This window comes from Pan troglodytes, chromosome 5 (genome assembly GCF_028858775.2).
Source record: "Pan troglodytes isolate AG18354 chromosome 5, NHGRI_mPanTro3-v2.0_pri, whole genome shotgun sequence".
Lineage (NCBI taxonomy): Eukaryota > Metazoa > Chordata > Mammalia > Primates > Hominidae > Pan > Pan troglodytes.
Window position 1 is genome coordinate 119242822 of NC_072403.2, and position 19733 is coordinate 119262554.

General features: G+C 38.2%; 1 protein-coding gene across 4 annotated transcripts in view; it reads right to left on the minus strand.

Moving 5' to 3' along the window:
• Positions 1 to 19733, minus strand: part of PDSS2 (decaprenyl diphosphate synthase subunit 2) — a 308958-nt gene that overhangs the window by 171893 nt on the left and 117332 nt on the right. For 3 of the 4 annotated variants that reach the window (XM_001146753.8, XM_009451779.5, XM_054686179.2), the window contains exon 2: positions 11281 to 11415. The exons of the other annotated variant lie outside the window; for it this stretch is intronic. In XM_001146753.8, coding sequence (XP_001146753.1) covers positions 11281 to 11415 — 135 coding nt within the window. The remainder of the gene's footprint in view (positions 1 to 11280; positions 11416 to 19733) is intronic. 4 annotated transcript variants of the gene reach the window in all.

Sequence of the window (19733 nt, forward strand, 5' to 3'; positions counted from 1 at the left end):
ATAACCAATCAGAGAATCTGCCCTCTTTGCCTCTATTATCAACACCACCCACTTTCAGGAGTGAGAAGGAAAGTCCAAGAGCACAGTGAGGAAGACATTTCTCAGGCACTAAGCCACCTACAGATGTCAGCTCTCACCTATCATCTTATGTGAGGGGTGTTAAAGACTACCTACCTTTAGTTAAACAAAGGGTTTATCAGTGGACATGGGTGGATTGTGAACCCAATGGTGACTGGGGAAATAGCTCTAGTAGTTAAGTTCCAGCAAAAGAGTTTTAGAAAGGAAATTACGTCAATAGCAAGTGTCAGGAAGACTCTAGATGCATACATTGTTTCCTTACCTACTCATTTGAGGTCAAAGACTATTTCTTATTCATAAGAAATATTCAGTGTCTTTCAGTGTCCAGTGCTGTGCCTTGCAGAGACAGGAGGTGGTCAGGGTGACTTATTCTGGACCACAGGATAGTTGAACCTATCTAGATGTGTACCCTGTTAGTTAAGCTCCTGGTTTGAAGCCCATCATTGCCCCTGCTGTACAGATGAGTAATTTCAAAGAGTGATTAAGTAACTTACTTAAGGTCAAATAGCTAATCAATTGCAGAATTGAGACAAGAACCCAGATCTCTGGCCCTTCATCTATGCCTTTATTATGACACACTGTTTACCACTGAGATGCCTTCCGTATGAGTTCAAAGGATCACCATTAAGTCATGAAGCTACTAAGCTGACTCTGCCAATAAAATTAATATTTTAAGTGATTTGCACAACTTCTATCACATGATGAATGCCCAAAATTAAGCACTGTTTAAAATGTAGAATTAGTCAATGGACAGTGCCTTTAACTTTGGCTACTTACCAGTCAACATACAGCCCTTCTTTAAGGAAAGGATTTAAAAATTTTTTACTATTAACAAAAACAATGTATGCAGCTTGTGTTTTGCTGTGATAGATGAGGCAGGCTAATCTATATCATGTTATTTACATGCAATAAACTAACTCAGCTGAGTAGATTAGTAGGTAAGCCCACCTACTTTTTGTGGTTAATTATACTGTTTTGTAAGAAGCTGATCCTATTTTGTGTTTTTCCAAAAGCTCTGGTGAAGTAATGACTTCTGACGTACAGTATGTTAAACATAAAGAGGCTTCCCTTTTCTTTCTCAACATATAATTGCTGCATTTGTGCATGCTGCGCAAGTTGAACATAACAATAAAAACTTAATGAAGAAAATAAGTACTGGTTGTAATGAATTAGTAATATTACTAGATTTGTATCTGGAGTTTACATTTACTGTTGTAAGTAGAATACAATCAATAGGAATATGTAATCAAATTGCACATGCTTTCATCTCTTGAGATTTATCTGAAAAGGAGCTGAGATATCTTTAGGAAATTATTTTCAAAAGCCTACACTAAATTCAATTATTCTGCATAATCATTTAAAATCACTGTCAATAAGCGCTCCTCATTTTTAAGGTTCTTGTAGTATAAAAAGATACGTTTCTTAAATAGGCTTTTATTGCTTTACAAGTATGAAATATAACTTTTTCATTTTTAAATTTAGTTATACAAAATAACATGAATAGGTTATTAAAAAACTGAAATACTACAAATAAAGTCACCTTTAGACCATTCCCTTATATCTGTTTCCAAACCTCTCCAACCCCTTCTTTCTTCAACCACTGTTATTAGCAGGTGAGTAAGGTTCCTTTCAGACTCTTTGTTTGCATTCACATGTTATCTTAAAAACAAAACAAAACCATAACTGATTTTTAAAATGCTACATATTTCAATATTACCTATTTCATGTTTATATAATTGACCCTAAATAAATAACATGATCAACATGTTCTGCCTTAAGCCTCATTTCTTAAGATGTTTTTTGATTTGATCAGTCCCCAAGGGAAATACAGTTTGTTAATTTTGTTTGGCATTTCGAAGTGCTAGACGAATTCTAATGTGTGGAATGAAGGTGAGGATTGATAGATAGTCACAGCCTATTGTTACTATAATTAGAAGTCATCAGATGCTAATTAGTACCACATTAAAATGATAAATTATGAACTACAATATTTGCAGCTGAGACCAAGTGCAATTCCCTAAATGTAAAGGTTTATAGAAAAAAAAACTGGCCTCTTTCACAGCTTTTTATATTCTCCCTTCTCTCCTTAAGATTATTTCACACAGGCCTCCAAATATTCTATCACTTCCTCTAACACCACACTAAGCGTAACCAATTTTCACTTAGAGGAGAAAGTAATGTTAAGATCTGTAATTTGATTTTAAGATGTTTCTAGATTTAACTTATAGTTATGTTTATGATGCTTTTTGTGATAAGTTCTTGAAGCCCAACAATTACCTCAGTATGTACAGGTGTTTCTTGACTTACAATGGGGTTATGTCCTGATAAATCCATTAAAAGTCAGAAAATTTTAAGTTGCATCATGGTAAGCCAGGGACTACCTGCATATCATTAATTTAACCTTAATCAATTGAATACACTGAGTAGAGTGAAGAATTAGCACAAATGCGAAGAAATTGATGGTGTCCATTTGAACAGATGGCAAATTTTAAAAAGCTAATCTAAAGATAGCATTTTACTTCATTCCTGCTTTTTTTAACAAAAATAATTTTTTTTATAGTTTATTATTTTTATTTGTAGTTTACGCATTTTCACAGGATATTTGATCTGGTCAAAGAGGCCAAAGGATAAAAGTTCAGGTCAGCCCAGGGACTCCAAAGCCCTCATTCTAATTACAGGATAGGGTTTCTAAGCTAACTACCTGTTCATGTCTTTTGTCCATGTTTGTGTTGTAATTTTCTTCTTCCCGATTTATAAGATTTTCAACTGATTTGTAGGTTACAACTTGGCTTTTGGTCATGTATGTTGTAAACATTTTTGTAATTTGGGCTTTGTCTTTTGACTTCATGGGAATTTTTTCCACTGAAGAGTTATTTTTTGTGCAAATGTGTTAATCTTTTCATTTATAGTGTCAAGTTTTGGAACTTTTTCATAAAGCCCTCCCTGCTCTGAGATAAATACTACCACTACTAGTGACAATTATTCAGCCATGATCAAATAGTCATTGCTATCTATATGCTAGAAACATGCTGAATGCTGAGGTAATACGGATAAAATACAATTATCTGAACTATGTTTTTTCTTTTTCTTTTTTTTTTTTTTTTTTGAGACAGAGTCTTGCTCTGTTGCCCAGGCTGGAGTGCAGTGGCACAATCTTGGCTCACTGCAACCTCCGTCTCCCGGGTTGAAGTGATTCTCCTGCCTTAGCCTCCCGAGTAGCTGGGACTTACAGGCAGGTACCACCATGCCTGGCTAATTTTTTTTTCTTGTATTTTAGTAGAGATGGGATTTTCCCATGTTGGCCAGGCTGGTCTCAAACTCCTGACCTCAAGTGATCTGCCCATCTTGGCCTCCCAAAGTATTGGGATTACAGGCGTAAGCCACTGCACCCAGTCCAATCAACTGAACTATGTTTAAAAGCACATAGAGGACACAGTCTTCTCTTATCAGCATTACAAATAAATACAGAAAATGTTCGGTCATGATTTTCTTCTTATTCGCCAACTCACCTGCCACCCAGAAGTCACATAGGTAATAAGATAAAAATAGTTGTTTCGGCTGGGCGCAGTGGCTCCGCCTGCAATCCCAGCACTTTGGGAGGCCAAGGAGGGCAGATCACTTGAGGCTAGGAGTTCAATACCAGCCTGGCCAACATGGTGAAACCCTGTCTCTACTAAAAATAGAAAAATTAGCCAGGCGTGGTGGTGCAGACCTGTAATCTCAGCTACCCGGGAGGCTGAGGCAGGAGAATCATCTGAACCTGGGTGGTGGAGGTTGCAGTGAGCCGAGATCATGCCATTGCACTACATTCTGGGTGACAGAGCAGGGCTCTGTCTCAAAAAAAAAAAAAAAAAAAAAAAAAAGTAGTTGTTTTACAAATAGAATTGGTATGCTTTAAAATTGGTCAGCATCCATTATGTATCCTGGCAAATAGACCATCTAAAAAGAAGAAATGCCAACGATGACTTTACTTCTCATTCAATTACTCATTTAATGTTTTTTCATTCTTGCATATTCTACTTGTACCTGAATTGATCTCTATAGCAAACAGATTAGAGACAGAGCAAGGTGGGTAAAAAGAAGGTGGCTACACTTCTATAAATGAATATGTGTGTCCCAGGACACTGCAGATCTTTAATTCAATTTAGTGTTTTTTTCCTCAGATCGGCAGGTGTGTCTCGCAGTTGGATGTGGTCCAGCAGGTCCCTATGCTGCAATTCTGAAGCAGTGGGAACATCATCATTGCACTGGGTCCCCAGCAGCAGCATATTCTCTACCCACTGCTGCTTAGAGGAAATGGAGTTAAGGGTAACACAAACTCAGGAGAGTCTAAAACCTATCAGTAAAACTTCAAGACTTATAGATACCAGAATTGAAGCTGCAGATAACAGAGGTGGGTAAAGAAAGTGTAGTAGAAAAAGGAATTGGTTGAAATATGAAGGAAAAATAAAATAAACTTTTGATGAGACTTTAAAAATTTCCCTGGACAGGGCCAGGCAGGCTGGGGTGCAGTGGCACGAACCTGGCTCACTGCAACCTCCACCTCCCAGGTTCAAGCAATTCTCTGCCTCAGTCTCCTGAATAGCAGGGATTACAGGCGCCCACCATCATGCCCAGCTAATTTTTTTGTATTTTTAGTAGAGACAGGGTTTCACTGTCTTGGCCAGGCTGGTCTTGAACTCCTGACCTTGTGATCCACCTGCCTCGGCCTCCCAAAGTGCTGGGATTACAGGCATGAGCCGTGGTGCCCGGTCAACACTTTTCTTTTCCTTCTTTAAATATATTATATTGCTTCACATAATAACTAGCTTAAAAATTAAGATTGTTTCATGAAGAATGCTTTAGAGTCTGGTTATAGCTCACATCCTGAACTACAGGTTGCAAAGGACATAATAAACCGCCATCCCTTTAAGTCATCGTCCATGTTAAACTACTCTGTAAGACTTACACTGTAAAACATGTGTTTCAAATGTTTGCTTCAGTCTAAAACACTTATGTTATACAGAAGATCCAGTCATCCAGATAGAGATTTAAATGAATACTATGTCCAAGGCATTGGTGAGTTGTAAAGGTATACAAAGCTAAGTGCCTACTCTGAAGGAGTGGGAAATCTAATAAAGGCCATGAAGCAGCATGACTGGGGTCTGGAATGGCAATAATAAACCACATTTGGAAGCATATTCTATGTATGAGGCACTGTTCTAAGGGTTCTCGACGTATTAACTTATTTAATCCACTTAATAGACATATGAGGCACAGAGAGGTTATCTAACTTGTCTGGGGTCACACAGCTAGTAAGTGATGAAACAAGGATTTGAACCCAGACAATTTATAACCAATATACATATTTCTTCCTCTACTTGACTACTTAATGTGGGACCTCGGAAAGTTACTTCACCTGAGTCTCAGTTTTCTCATTGGTGAAACTGTTTTCTTTTCTTTTCTTTTTTATTTTAGTAGAGATGGGGTTTCACCACGTTGGCCAGGCTGGTCTCGAACTCCTGACCTCAAATGATCCACCCACCTCAGCCTCCCAAAGTGCTGGGTTTACAGGTGTGAGCCACCGTGCCCAGCCTGAAACTGTTATTTCTGCCTCACAGAGTTCTCATTAGGATTCAAAGTTAGGCATGCTGATACAGAGAAACATTTATCAAACTTTTGCCGCTTTCCACAAGGTGTACTACTACTGACAGGGACCAATGGGTTCTGTAGTCAAATGACTGGGAAACAATATCTCAGAGTCATGATACATAAATCCGTATCTAACTCCTAAGAATTCTCAAATGAAGGAATCTCTCTAACTCTGTTTAACCTGGCATGCCCACACTTATTTGATCCCAGAACCTTTTGTCCCACTGAACACCTAGTTACAACTTAAGCTCTGGAAGAAAAGTTGGTAAATGCTAACAAGAAAAAGGCATGAAATCAAAGGACCCAGTGGGTTCAGGTCTGGTTCAGCCAATTTTTAACTGCTTGCTATGGGCAACAGCTCCAACCCCTCTCCATGTCTCTGCTTTCCCTCTCAGCTTTTGCCTAGACGACTTCACTAATTCCCTGGCTGACTCTCTATCTTGGACCTCACCTCTCAGGGTCACCTTCTAAGCATCAGCTAATTATGTTCCATAGCACAGATACAGTAACATGACCCCTTTTGCTTAAACACCTTTTTGATAATAGCTAAGAATAAGAGCAAACACTTACAGAATTCTTACTATGCCATGCATTATTCTACTCACTCGTTTAATTCTGAAAACCATTCTGTGAAGGACATACTGAGGCGCGGCTAGTAGGTGGTGCAGTCAGCTTCCAGATTCCAAGTCCACTCTGCTGCCTCTTGAACTCCCCACAATTTATCCAGGATATCGCCCTAATTCCTCAGGCCCTTCACAGTCTGACTTCAACCTTTCCTTTCCACCTCATCTTCATTCCCTGCTTCTCATATATGAGTTTCTAGGGCTGTGAGGCTGGCCTGTAGATGGCTGCCTTCAGTTCACAGGGCATTCTCCCTGTATATGCATATCTATGTCCAAATTTCCCCTTTTTATAAGGATGCCAGTTATATTGAGTTAGGGCCTATTCTAATGACCTCATTTTGACTTGATTAGCTCTATAAAGATCCTTTCTCCTAATAAGGTCACATTGTGAGGTACTAGGGGTTAGGACTTCAACACATGAATTTTGGGAGGATAAAATTCAATCCATAATACCTGCATACATAATGAAGCTAGTCTCTTTTCCATAAATTCATACAATCATGTAACAGTTATGTACTGAGTGCCTATTAATTACAATGTTGGTACTGTTCTGGGCCCTGCTAGGTACTTCTATACCCCACATCTTTGTGAGGTATAGAAGCAGGGTGCAGTGGCGGGCGCCTGTAATCCCAGCTACTTGGGTGGCTGAGGCAGGAGAATTGCTTGAAACTGGGAGGCAGTGGCTTCAGTGAGCCGAGACTGCATCACTTCACTCCAGCCTAGGTGATAGAGCGAGACTCTGTCTCAAAAAAAAAAAAAAAAAAAAAAAAGAAAAAGGTAACATTTGCTGCTGTCAACAGATAAACCCTAAAATTTAAGTGGCTTAACAAATAGATTTTTCTTCTGATACATCTAGTCTGTATGGATGTTCCTGATGGGCAGGTGACTTTCCTTCAAGAGTGATTCAGGGACACAGGCAACTTTCATCTTGAATGGGTCACTTCCCAGATCATCTGCTTAAGGAGTATTACAAATGCAACATTTTTATGGCCAGGAAATAGTAAATATCACTTCTACTCCTACTCTATTGGCTAGATCTCAGTCACATGGCCAGCCACCTGCATGGGAAACTGAGAAATGTAGTCCAGCCGGGTACTCAAGAAGAAAAGAAAATGTGTTTGGCATACTTGCTTCAGTCTCTTCTACCAGTTAAGGTGCTGGGAAACTTCAGGAAATTAAAGTAGAGTGCAAATATGTTCAGTCTGTGGTCTGCTTTTAACTACTAGTTAGAAGAGAAGATTGAGTCAGTTCTTGATAAAACAACCGAGAAAGCGGAACCATCAGCCAAAATATTCACGTGAATTTCTGTAAACTTAATAATCATATCATGAGAAAAATCTATACTTTTTAATATGCATTATATATTGTATTAAACTATCTTTTGTACACAAAATAAAACTATGCTATTACTAATAGAACGGGAAGTTGTAAACATTTTCTTGATTGTAGCTAGGGATAACTGTAAATTTAGTAATACTTGACTGGCTTTGCAACCAATTTTTTAAAAGTCAAGGTTAGTGGAATAAACCTAAAGTTCACAGTCTTGTTGGCAAAAGGCTATGGTGAATGTTTACAGTACATTTTTATAAATGTGGCTTTCTTGCCCGATTTTCAAAATGTAGTTATTACATTTTAGCCTAAATTCTGCCTCTCTTGGCTGTTATATGATTAGTTCACTAGACATCCACAGCACCAATTATATCCTTAGGCCAAACAAAAGAGATCACCTAACCCCCATTTGGTCCTTCAGGTAATGTACTCAGGTCCCATTAGCTGATATCAAAGTCAAGTTTTATGAGAGAAAAAATACCAACAAGGAAAATCCCAGTAGTTTGGAGGTGAATTTAAAAGCTCTCAAATTAGTACTTCCCTCAAATGTTAAATAATTCACTGTAGCATTATAGATACAAGACTCCAGCAAAAGTTACACTTGAACAATTAAGGAAGCAAGAGCTAAACAAATGACTTCAGGGGTAGAGAAACAAATTAATGGTTTCTCATAGCACTATACCAAATTACTTTTTCAATTAACAAGTGTGTAAAACACCCAAACACCCCCAATGACCTACTAGATGAAGTTTGATTGTAGAAAATAGCCTGGGTTTACATGCCAGGATTATTCCCTAAATGTAACTGTGGATTCTATACACTTGAGTATAAAGCCCATTTATGTTATTTGGAAAGGTTTCATGTTCACAACGTACCCCTACTCTTTTCCAAAGTTCTTTTAGTCAAATTGCTTGGATTATAATGACCATCTGCCAACATGTTATGTGAAGGACCAAAAGCAATGAAATTGTTTCCTAGAGGCTAGACAAGAATTAGAAACACAAGGTTACATCACAGTGCACCATGTGCATACAGATTAATAGCTCCTGCTGAGTAGAAAGTGTATACACTTTGAGATAAAAATGGGATTTCAATCCCAACTCTATCACTTTCTAGCTAAAATATTTCAGATAAGTCAACCTGAGTATTAGCAATCTCTTCTGTAAAATAGGAATAACTTACTTATGTAACAAATATTTATTGAATATTTACTATGTATCAAGTAGTATTTTGCAAGGATTATTTTAGGATTAGAGATAAAAAAAAAAGTAGGTGCTCATTATCTGTATGTGTGGTTATCCAAATATACAAGCAGATGACTAATAAGAAAGGGTCAAAGTCAGCAGACTGAAAATCAATGGAATTCCTAACCGAAAACAGAGATATATGGGATACAAGGCAATGTGAGGTCCATTTGCTTTCCAGGGACTAACAGGTAATTAGTACTCATTCTAAATTTTTATATATTTTCTCTAGTTATCTCAACTAAACTTAGCCAAGAGTTTTCTACAAAATGTATAAGGTAAACTTTTTTTTTTTTTTTTGAGACAGGGTCTCATTCTGTTGCCCAGGTTGGAATGCAATGGCGCAATCTTAGCTCACTGCAACCTCTGCCTCCGAGGCTCAAGCGATCCCTCCACCTCAGCCTCCTGAATAGCTGGGACTACAGGCACATGCCACCATGTCTGGCTAATTTTTTATATTTTTTGTAGCGACTGGGTTTCTCCATGTTGCCCAGGCTGGTCTTGAACTCCTGGACTCACATTATCCATCTGCCTCAGCCTCCCAAAGTGCTGGGATTATGGGCATCAGCCATCACACCTGGCCTGTAAGGTAAACTTTTGAGCTCTAACTCAAGCAGGTTTTGGGGAAGGATGTAGATGTACTAAAGATGTGCCAAAGAGTTTTCCATTTAAAAGTTTTTAAAGATATGCTTACAAGATGACTTTTTTTTAACATACTAATTTAATGCTAGTCTGATCTATAACTGAAATATATATATATTTTGAAATAGATTAGAAAGGTAGAATGTAATCAAGAAAAAAAAACCAACAATGAGGTTTGGAGGGAACATGAGAACTACAGTTAGAGCTTCAACTCTCCCCATTACCAGTTGTGTCACCAGAAAAAGCCTCAAAATTTTTGAATCTGTTTTCTTGAGTAAAATAAGCTTAACAACTCTTACTATGGCATTATTATAAGAACCAAATGGAATAGCTGTCATAAAAATGCTTAGTAACCTAAAAGCACTAAACAAATATGAACCATTTCAGAGTGAATAGGTGATCACAAGACATCCCTTATAGTGAAGGGTATTTGTATGGATGAATGGTAAAAGGTTTACAAAAAATTATATTGGCTGGAGGAATGGGCATTTGTAGTCACAACAGTAATCATTTCGCTTGCTTGCTAATGAGGAAGGATCATTGAATTTCTGGCTGGCAAGCAACAGTAATCCCTAAATATTATGGAACAGAAAACATTTATGGACAAGACCACTAGAAATAAAATAAAATAAAAATAGATTTATTTTTAAAGTAAATCAACAAGGTCAATTAGCCGTAAGTCAAAGTTCCTAGAAATGCTTCTTTTTGTGAGGAAAATTTCTTTATCACCCATATTGTTAGGCTGGTTTTAATTTCATATGCCAAAGTCTACCTGTTGACTGTTACATCTATACAGGCTTTTAATACAGTGCCAAGCATATTGCTAGAATTAAGTAAAATTATTGCTGACATACTGTTACTAAAAATATATCCAGTGATTTTTTTAAACAAAACTGAAAAATTTAAGTTTATTTTATATGCAGCAAAAAATGAGTAATACATACTTACAAATTTGTTTTTTAATCTAAATACATGAGATGTAAAAATTTTTTAATCCAATAACCAGTAAAAAAGTAGACTATAGCTCTTAAAATGATAGTAGCATCAATCTTTATACAATGAGGTATTATTTTATCTTATTTTATTTTGAGATAGAGTCTTGCTCTGTTACCCAGGCTGGAGGGCAGTGACACGATTAAGGCTTACTGCAGGCTTAACCTCCCTGGCCTCAAGCAATCCTCCTGCTTTAGTCTCCTGAGTAACAGGGACTACAGGCACATACCACCACAACTAGCTAACTTTTAAATTTTTTGTAGAGATGAGGGCTCACCATGTTGTCCAGGCTGGTCTCAAACTCTTGGTCTCAAGTGATCCACTAGGCTTGGCCTCCCAAAGTGCTAGAATTACAGGTGTGAGCCACTGTGCCCGGCCAACAAGGTGTCATTTTGAGTAGATTTAAAAATCATAGATCCTGAACTAAGTGGCACAGAGGTCTCTACAGAGACACAATGATACATAATAAGGGGAGGGAGAAGTGATGAACAGAAAATTTTAAATGCCCGAAGTAGAAAGGAAAGTATTTCACACAAATGTGTGAAGAAATTTACCAGAGTTATGTGTAGAGTTGGCCAAGACTATCACTTATTATGAACAATAAAAATCCATTTTTAACCTTATATTTTAATCTATCTTTGAATCAGAGAATGACAAAGGATGGTGATTTCCACTGACCTCTGTCCAGTAAAAAAAAACACGATGTAGAGAGCAATGTCAAAAGACTAAATTCTTCTTACCATGAGTAGATCCCACTGACCATGTCATAGTTCTGACATGAAGTGTTCACGCTGCTTGGCCCAGCTGCTTTAGAGATAAGGAGCACCACCAAGCCCCTCAACTGGAGGCTATTCCAGCTGTCATGTACAAGCCCCCTGCCAACAAGCAAAGAAGGAAGAGGATTAATATACCCTCACGAGATCATCACATAACTTAGAAAACTGCTACAAAGATGCCCACACTTCTAAAACTGGACAATGAGACTTACTGAAAAGAAACAGGGTCAGGGAGGAAAATTAATGTGAGGATGCCATGAGTTCAGGAAACAACTAGAGAAATCTACGGCTGCGTTGTTGTTGTTGTTGTTGTTGTTGTTGTTGTTGTTGTTGTTGTTTTTGAGACAAGGGTTTTGCTCTGTCACCCAGGCTGAGTGCAGTGGCACAATCTCAACTCACTGCAGCCTCAACCTCCCGGTCCTAAGCGATCCTCCCACCTCAGTCTCCCTAGTAGCTGGAACTTTAGGCATGCACCACGATGCTCAGCTAATTAAAAAAAAAAAAAAAAAAACGTAGAGTCAGAGTCTTGCTATGTTGCCCAGACTGGTCTTGAACTCCTGGACACAGCAATCTTTCTGCCTTAGCCTCCCAAAGTGCTGGGATTACAGGCATGAGCCACCATGCCCAGCCCATGGCCAGTTTTAAAAGCGACAATCTCGTTGGTGGCAGTGGCTCAGGTCTGTAATCCCAGTGCTTTGGGAGGCCAAGGTGGTCAGATGAGCCTAGGAGCTTGAGACCATCCCAGAGAAGATGGTGAAACCCCATCTCTACAAAAAATAGAAAAATAAGCTGGGCATGGTGGCACGTGCCTCTAGTCTCAGCTACTCAGAAGGCTGACGACGGAGAATGATTTGAGCCCAGGGTTGGGGGGGTGCTGAGGCTGCAGTGAGCCATGATGGCGCCACTGCACTCCAGATGGGGAGACGGATTGAGACTCTGTTTCCAAAAAAAAAAAAAAAAAAAGTGACAATCTCACATTTGAGGCTTCCTCATTTGCTCTGTCCTCTTTCTGGGTCTCCCCGCTGTCTATACCCTATCTCACAATCTTAATCATTTGCTCTGGTAACAAGGAGAACCCATAGTTTTAAACCGGTTTGTGACAGATGAAAGAAACTGACATATAAATCACATTGCTTGGATGAAGTGATACTATTTGGTGATGACGGTGGTAAACAGTAGTAAAAAATGATTTGTTTTCACAGGTAGAGAAGAAGCTCAGAGAATGAAAGGATTAAACCAAATTCAAAAGACGCAGAAATTTGATAAGTAAATGAAAGTGAATGCCATCAGCAAAAATGTTGCTTATTACTTACAAACATTATAATTCTAGGCAACAACAAGGCTTTAACTTAAAATGTGGCATACCTTTTGACATGAGGACTGAATTTTTATAATTTCTGCTATACCTGAGGCTAGAAATACTTCCCAGGAGTACATTTTCTTTTTAAAGTATAACAAATGGTTGTCATTCAAGAACTAAATGGCATTATTTTAAAAAATTAGAAAACTATGGGCAATATATTACAGTAAAGTCATATTGAGAACAATGCTCATGAGCACTAATCAAATAGATTACAGCATATATAAATAATATACAGATATAGTTCTCGAATGCAGTAAGAAAACAAAAATTAGTGTTATAATACTTGACTGAATTATCAAGGCTTCCTTGTTGAGTTTTTGAACAAAGAATCAATTTAAGTTAATTAAGGTAACATAGCCAAAAATAATGAATTAGTCCATTACTTAAGAAAAATCTTGGTTGGGTACGGTGGCTCATGCCTGTAATCCCAGCACTTTGGGGTGCCCGGGGTGGGGGGGGTTGGGGGCGGGGCATCACCTGAGGTCAGGGGTTCGAGACCAGCCCGGCCAACATGGCGAAACTCCGTCTCTACTAAAAATACAAAAATTACCCAGGTGTGGTGGCAGGTACCTGTAATCTCAGCTACTCAGGGGGCTGAGGCAGGAGAATCACTTGAATCCAGGAGGTAGAGGTTGCAGTGAATTGAGATCGAGCCACTGCACTCCCAGCTTGGGTGACAGAGCGAGATTCTGTCTCAAAAAAAAAAAAAAAAAAAAAAAGAAAATCTTTGCCCCTCCAGTCTCCAAACAGAAATTTTTAAAAGGGGCCCCTTTTACCTTTCATTAGTTTCAAAATAAGACAAATCATTAGGTTCTCTGCAAAGTAACAGCTATAGCTTTCTCCGCTTATATTCTGTCCTTAACCAAGTAGGCAATCTTCATCAAGTTAAAAGGGTTTAAACTGATTTTTAAAAAGAAATTCTAATTTCCTAGGAAAAGGAAGTTAAAGTAATACAGTTACATCACAACAGAAACAAATAATCATCAGAAATGTCCCAAACTCTTTACTGTCATGTAACAATCTGCTTAAATCCTATGAACCTGAATTTTACGGAGGTTAAGAGGCATCCTATTACAGAACACAAAAATGTTAAAAGAAGAGCTTTTTAAATTTTTTTTTGCTTTGAATTACAACTTTTAACTTAGGCTACTAGATTCTTATTTATGTATTACCTATAGTGAATCTTTATTCTTCCTTTCTTTTATAATAAAGAGAAGGTCTGAATTGGCTTTCAATTCTAGAAAAGGAAAAGAAAAAGAGGTGTGTGGTGTGTGTGTGTGTGTGTGTGTGTGTGTGTGTGTGTGTGTGTGTGTGTGTTCGGGGCTGGGCCTGGTCAGGGATTAAGGATATGATTCAGCAAGAACTCTAAGAGGCGAACCTTGAGACAAGTCTGACCAAATCACACAGATTTAACAGCCCTGACAACAGTTTTAACAATATCTTCAAACTTCTCAGAAATAGGACCTTTCACATACCACACACACACACACACACACACAAATAATAATAATAGCAGCAGCCAACACTTATATTGTGCTTTATACATTGCTTTCTATATGTCAGAAACTGTTCTACATGTTTTACTATATATTAACTAAATTAATTCACAATGCTAAGAGGAGGGTACTACAATTATCCTGATTTTACAGATGGGGAACGAGGCACAGAGAGAAATCAAGTAACTTGTCTAAGGTACCATACCTGGTAGGTGGCAGAACCGTGACAGAGCCAGGATTTGATCCCAGGCCAACAGGCTCTAGAGTCTACATACATTTTTAAACATTATGCTATGTAGTGATGCTCCATCTGCTTCCTTTGTACAAAACCATTTGCTACATCAAATTAGAACAGTTGGCTTTAGAACCAGACAAGCCTAGGTCTGAAAAAGTCTTCTGTTATTTACTAGCTGTGAGTGTGACTCTAAGGCTATGACCTCTTGTATAAAATGAGGGTAACAATGTCTACTTTTCATAGTCATTGTATGGAAGAGACAACATGGGTCAAAGTACATAACACTGTGGAAGCACATGGTCGGTGATCAAGTAATCAGTAAATTACATTTTCTTTCCTTGTTACTTTTTTGTGATCTTATTTTTTTCTCAACTCTTACATTTTCTTTCTTCTACTCTCTTTCTCCTTGTAACTCTCAAAAAGTCTTCCCCACTCTACTAGCATATATAATCTCCTATGTTATTTAGTTTTCTACCTCCTCAAATAACAAAAGTTAAGGAATTCTTCCCACCCCCTAATCATTATTATCATTATCTCAATGATAATAATGAAAACACCCCTTTCAGAATGCATTACTGAAAAGGTCAGGAAAAGAAGCTGTAATGAACTGGGTGACAAAAATTAAGAGAGCATTCAGAAAAGCACATCTTCTGGCCATTAATTTTCACATAAGTCAGTGGTTAACAATCTGGAGGATAGACTAACAGCTTGAGTAAATTAAATAACTGTTTCCAAAACACCATTTCTTTAAATTCACTTCGTTAACACTCTTAAAAAAACAGTACTGAAATAAGTGGATAATGCCTACAGCTCAAAATTTAGCTCACAACCAAAAGAGAATATGAAATTTTGCTCCAGAGCAAATAAAAAACAAACAAACAAACAAACAAAAACATGGGATTCTAAACTTACAGAGACAATATGTTTCATGTAGCACAGGTCATATTTCATCTGGAACACTCTAATTTTTTCTCAGTGCTTCTCTTAAGGGACACTGACAAGCTGTAGCATAACCAGAAAATGGTGAAATCACATACCACCACATCTAGGAAGGCTAGCTTAGAAAATGGTAAGGTTGGTGTTCTCAAACTTATTCAGCCAAGAGTTTACTGAATGCTCACTACATGCCAGGCTTGGTGCTAAACAGACAATGGAGAATATGATGAGGAGCACTGTTAAGATGTGGCCTCCCTTCTTGTGTATAGTAGTCTGGATTTAAAAATCACAATAAAATGTGGCATGAATTGTTTTAGGGGATGAATAAGGGTTGTGGCAGCATGTAGAAGAAGCAACTAACACAATTCAGGGGATGTCAAAGAGACTTCCATGAGATCTAAAGGATGAGTGAGAGGGAAGTAGCCAGGGGATCTGGGGCAGGGATGAAAAAGTGTTCTGAAGAGAGAAACAGTATGTGTGGAGGTCCGAAGGGAAGAGAGGAGGACACAGTTGTTTCTAGAGCCAGTGTGGCAGGAACATAGTACGTAAAGGAAGAACTGAGAGAAATAAATCTGGAGGGGCACAGGAGAGTTGTCTGTTCTTTTAAAAGGGTTCCCTATGTAGAGGAGATAGATCTAGTAAGTATTAATTTTTTTTTTCTTTTAGAGACAGGGTCTTGCTATATTGATCAGGCTACTTTTGAACTCTTGGCCTCAAGTGATCTTCTGGCCTGGCCTCCCTAAGTGCTGGGATTACAGGGGTGAACCACTGAGCCAGGCCGTAAGTATTACTTTAGAGACTGATGCTAATGGACACAAACTATAGCAGGCCAATTCTGGCTCAAAGAAATAAAAAACAGAGCAACCTCTGGTAATGCTGAGCTGCTTGTTACTAGAGATGTTTAAGAAGCTGCACGGACTCTGACATAACACATTAGACAGAAGCCTGGAATATGTGACATCTGAGGTTGTTTTCTTACTCTGTGATTCTATATGGCCTCACTTTACTACATTTAATTATCTAATACTCCACAATATATATAAAAATTGAAAAAGCCTTGTCATTAAAGTGTCATAAATGAAAGCAATATTTAGTATTTTATAATCTTTATCATTAAAGTTCTACAGAATTGGGTTTTCTTAGCTAATGAACAAAAACATCATTTGTTCATTCATTCATTCAATTAATAAGACTGGACACCTTCTATACATCAAGCATTGTGCTAGGCATGGATGCAATGGTGAGCAAAACCAGGCATGGAGCTTGCAGAGCTTATGGTCTAATGGAAGAGACTGGTAATAAAAAACGAATCATGAGGACCTGTAAAACTACACTGGTAATAGATGCTACAAGGGAAAAAGAGCAAGAGTGCCATGAGAGCTTGGAATAGAGAAAGTAACTTTGCAGGAAAGTCAGTCTTCCTTGAGGAAGTGATGACTGAGTTGATATCCAAAGGAAAAAAAGGGGGAGTGGGAAGGAAACAGGTAAGGGGGGTATATTTGCAGCACAAGGAGGGGCATATGCAAGGCTGAGAGCACTGTATGAAATGAAACTGGTGGCAGACAGGAACTACACCACCCAGGATGAACAGACCATAAGAGGTTTGCTCTTTATCCAAAGAGCAATTCAAAGGCGCTGTGGTATTTTATTAAGCAGCCAGTGACATAATCAGATATTTCAGAAAACAAAACAAAACAAAATCATTTATCATCAGTGTAGAAAATGACTTGTGTAGACAAGAGAGGAGGAAACCAAGGGAGTATGAGGAACCCAATTAGGAAACTTTTGTAATAGTCAATAAAAAAAAAAAAAAAGAGGGTAGCTTGATGGACAAACTAGAGATGTACCAAACCTAAAATAATGTTGATTCAACTCAAAAAGATGTTGCATACTACATAGTCCTGGAAAATTAGCTAATATAGGCATATCACTAATTTTAAATAATATTATTCTAAATATGTTTGTAAGTTGAATTTTAGGTGGGGAGATCTTGGCCTCCTTTAAAGTTCTTCTCTAGATCTATAATAGATAAAGAGTAAACACTAATAACACTAATATTCTAAAAGCTAAACAATTTCATGGAAATAAGGATTGAGTAGGTAAAACTTTGGGCAAGTCAGCTCTGTCTTCTCCATTGTACTTTAGATGGCTGACTGCAGTTCTCACTGCATCATATCCTTCCACAGCTACTAACAAATTTACATTCCTTCATCCAATCCTGTATTAGATCCTCAAACCACCACTGTGGTACTTTTCTATTTATCCTCTTAAATTCCACTTCAACACGTATGAAGGGTATACAAAGAAATACGAGCTGTAAGAAAAGAGCTATAATAGTAGATTCAAAGTATGGTTAAATTGAATAATACAAGGAACAGATAACAAAGAAAAGTTACAAGCAGCTATCAGTGCACAACTAGTTGCTAGAGGTGTCCCTCACAGTAGAGGCAGCATTCAGATTGAGCCTGAAAGATGGTCAAATTTCCCTGAGTAGGGAACAGAAGTAGGAGACGGGACTGGAATGGAGTCATGGGAATAGAAAGAAGGGTATTTTAGGAGAAAGAAATAGATAAGCAGTGACAAGAAGGTGGAAGAACACAGAACCAGTTCAGGAGCTGTGGGGCTACCCATTTGGGCAATGTGTGAAGGTAAAACAAGTCCAGGAAAACAGACAACCTAAAGAGTGAAGGGCCTTGAAAGTCAGGTTTAGAGTCTGGACTTAATTCTGCAGGGAATCTGGAGGCATAAGTGGTTTGTCTGCAAGGGAGAAATGTCATTAGAGCTAAAGACTAAAACTGTTACTCTGAGCCTAATCCTGTTACTCTGGCAGGTGCTATGTTGTGTACGGTGGAAAGGAGAAGGAAGATCAGTTAGGAGGAGCCTCTTCCAGTAGTCCAGGTGGGAGATAATGAGGGCCTAAATGAGGGTAGTGGCAATAGGGATGGGGAAGAAAAGCTGAATGATGGCAGTAGCATGGAGGTGGAAAAGGCTAGTGTGGCCAACTGATGGGATGAGGGAGACATTGGGGAGGGATCAGAAAGCAAAGGAATGTAAGATTCCAACCTGTTTGCTGGAGGTGATAATGCTACCGTTAGTAGAGATTGGAAAGAAGGAGGAGAACTAATGAGGAATGAATGAGTTCAGTTTTGGACATGTTAACTTTGAATGCAAGAAGGACTTCCAGATGGTGATGCCCAGCAGGCAGCTGGAAATGCTGTGCCTATAGAGTTGGGAAGCATCTTCATAGAAGCGATGGCTGAAGCTGTAGGAACTGATAGATGAGCTTTTAGGTGAGAGAGAAAAGAAAAGACGGGAAGGGAAGGGAATCTTGGAGAATTCCTACACTTAAAGGAATGAGATGAGTAACCAACATGAAGAAATACGTTCTAGCTACAAACAAATAAAAGGCCTCCACAGACATGGATAATGAAGTATGTATACACACGCACAATGGAGGCAGAGAACTACAACAGTACAATGCACAGAAACCAGGGCCAGTAGTTGTAAGCTTCTTCCATGGGCTTTCATGGACTTACTATAAACCTCTAGTTTGGCACTTAACACACTGAGTAATAAAAATGGTAACAATATAACAACAACTATAATATACTATAATGCCAGGCATCTGCTGTTTTACATGCATATGCTCTAATTCTCACAAAAACCATGCAAGGTAACTAGTAATATCCCTTTACAAATGAGGAAAATTAGCATGGAGGCTCAAAAAAGTTCAATAATTACTACTCACAATAGTCAATTAGTAACAGAGGTGCCAAGATTTAAACATAATTGGACTCCAATGCCCGGGCTTGCTTATGCTTTGAGGCCTTGGTATTTAATTATTTGTTCACAGGACTCCCTGGCAAGGTTGTGAGACCCTTGAAGGTACTCAGTCCTCTTTGGATGCCCTGCACCCAGCAGAGCAACTGACACAGAATAGTTCTAAAAAAAAAAAAAAATTAAAGACGAGAGAATGAATAGCTTCAAGGAGTAGGCCAGCCGACTCTCCATCTTACACATCTCCCCAAAACAGACCTACTACTATTCTCAACTTTCCTCATTTCTCCTCCTGTTATCAATTTGCCACATCCAACCATTCAGCTCTGACTGGTTCCTCTTCCTCTTGAGTTCCTTTTCCTAAATTGTAGTAAGTTCTTTAAAAGTGACAGGCACACACAAGAAAAACCCCAACACATTCTAAAAAACATGCTGAGATTTGTTATTTTGACACTGTATTTTAAAAATTACTGTATATAAAATGTATGCCGTATCAAAGGGTCTATTTAAGTTTTAGAGAAAACTCAACATATTAATTATATATTTAATACAAATATTTATGTGTTTTGTTTCTTCATTTAGGAGAACTTACTGAATTGACTGCTGCATC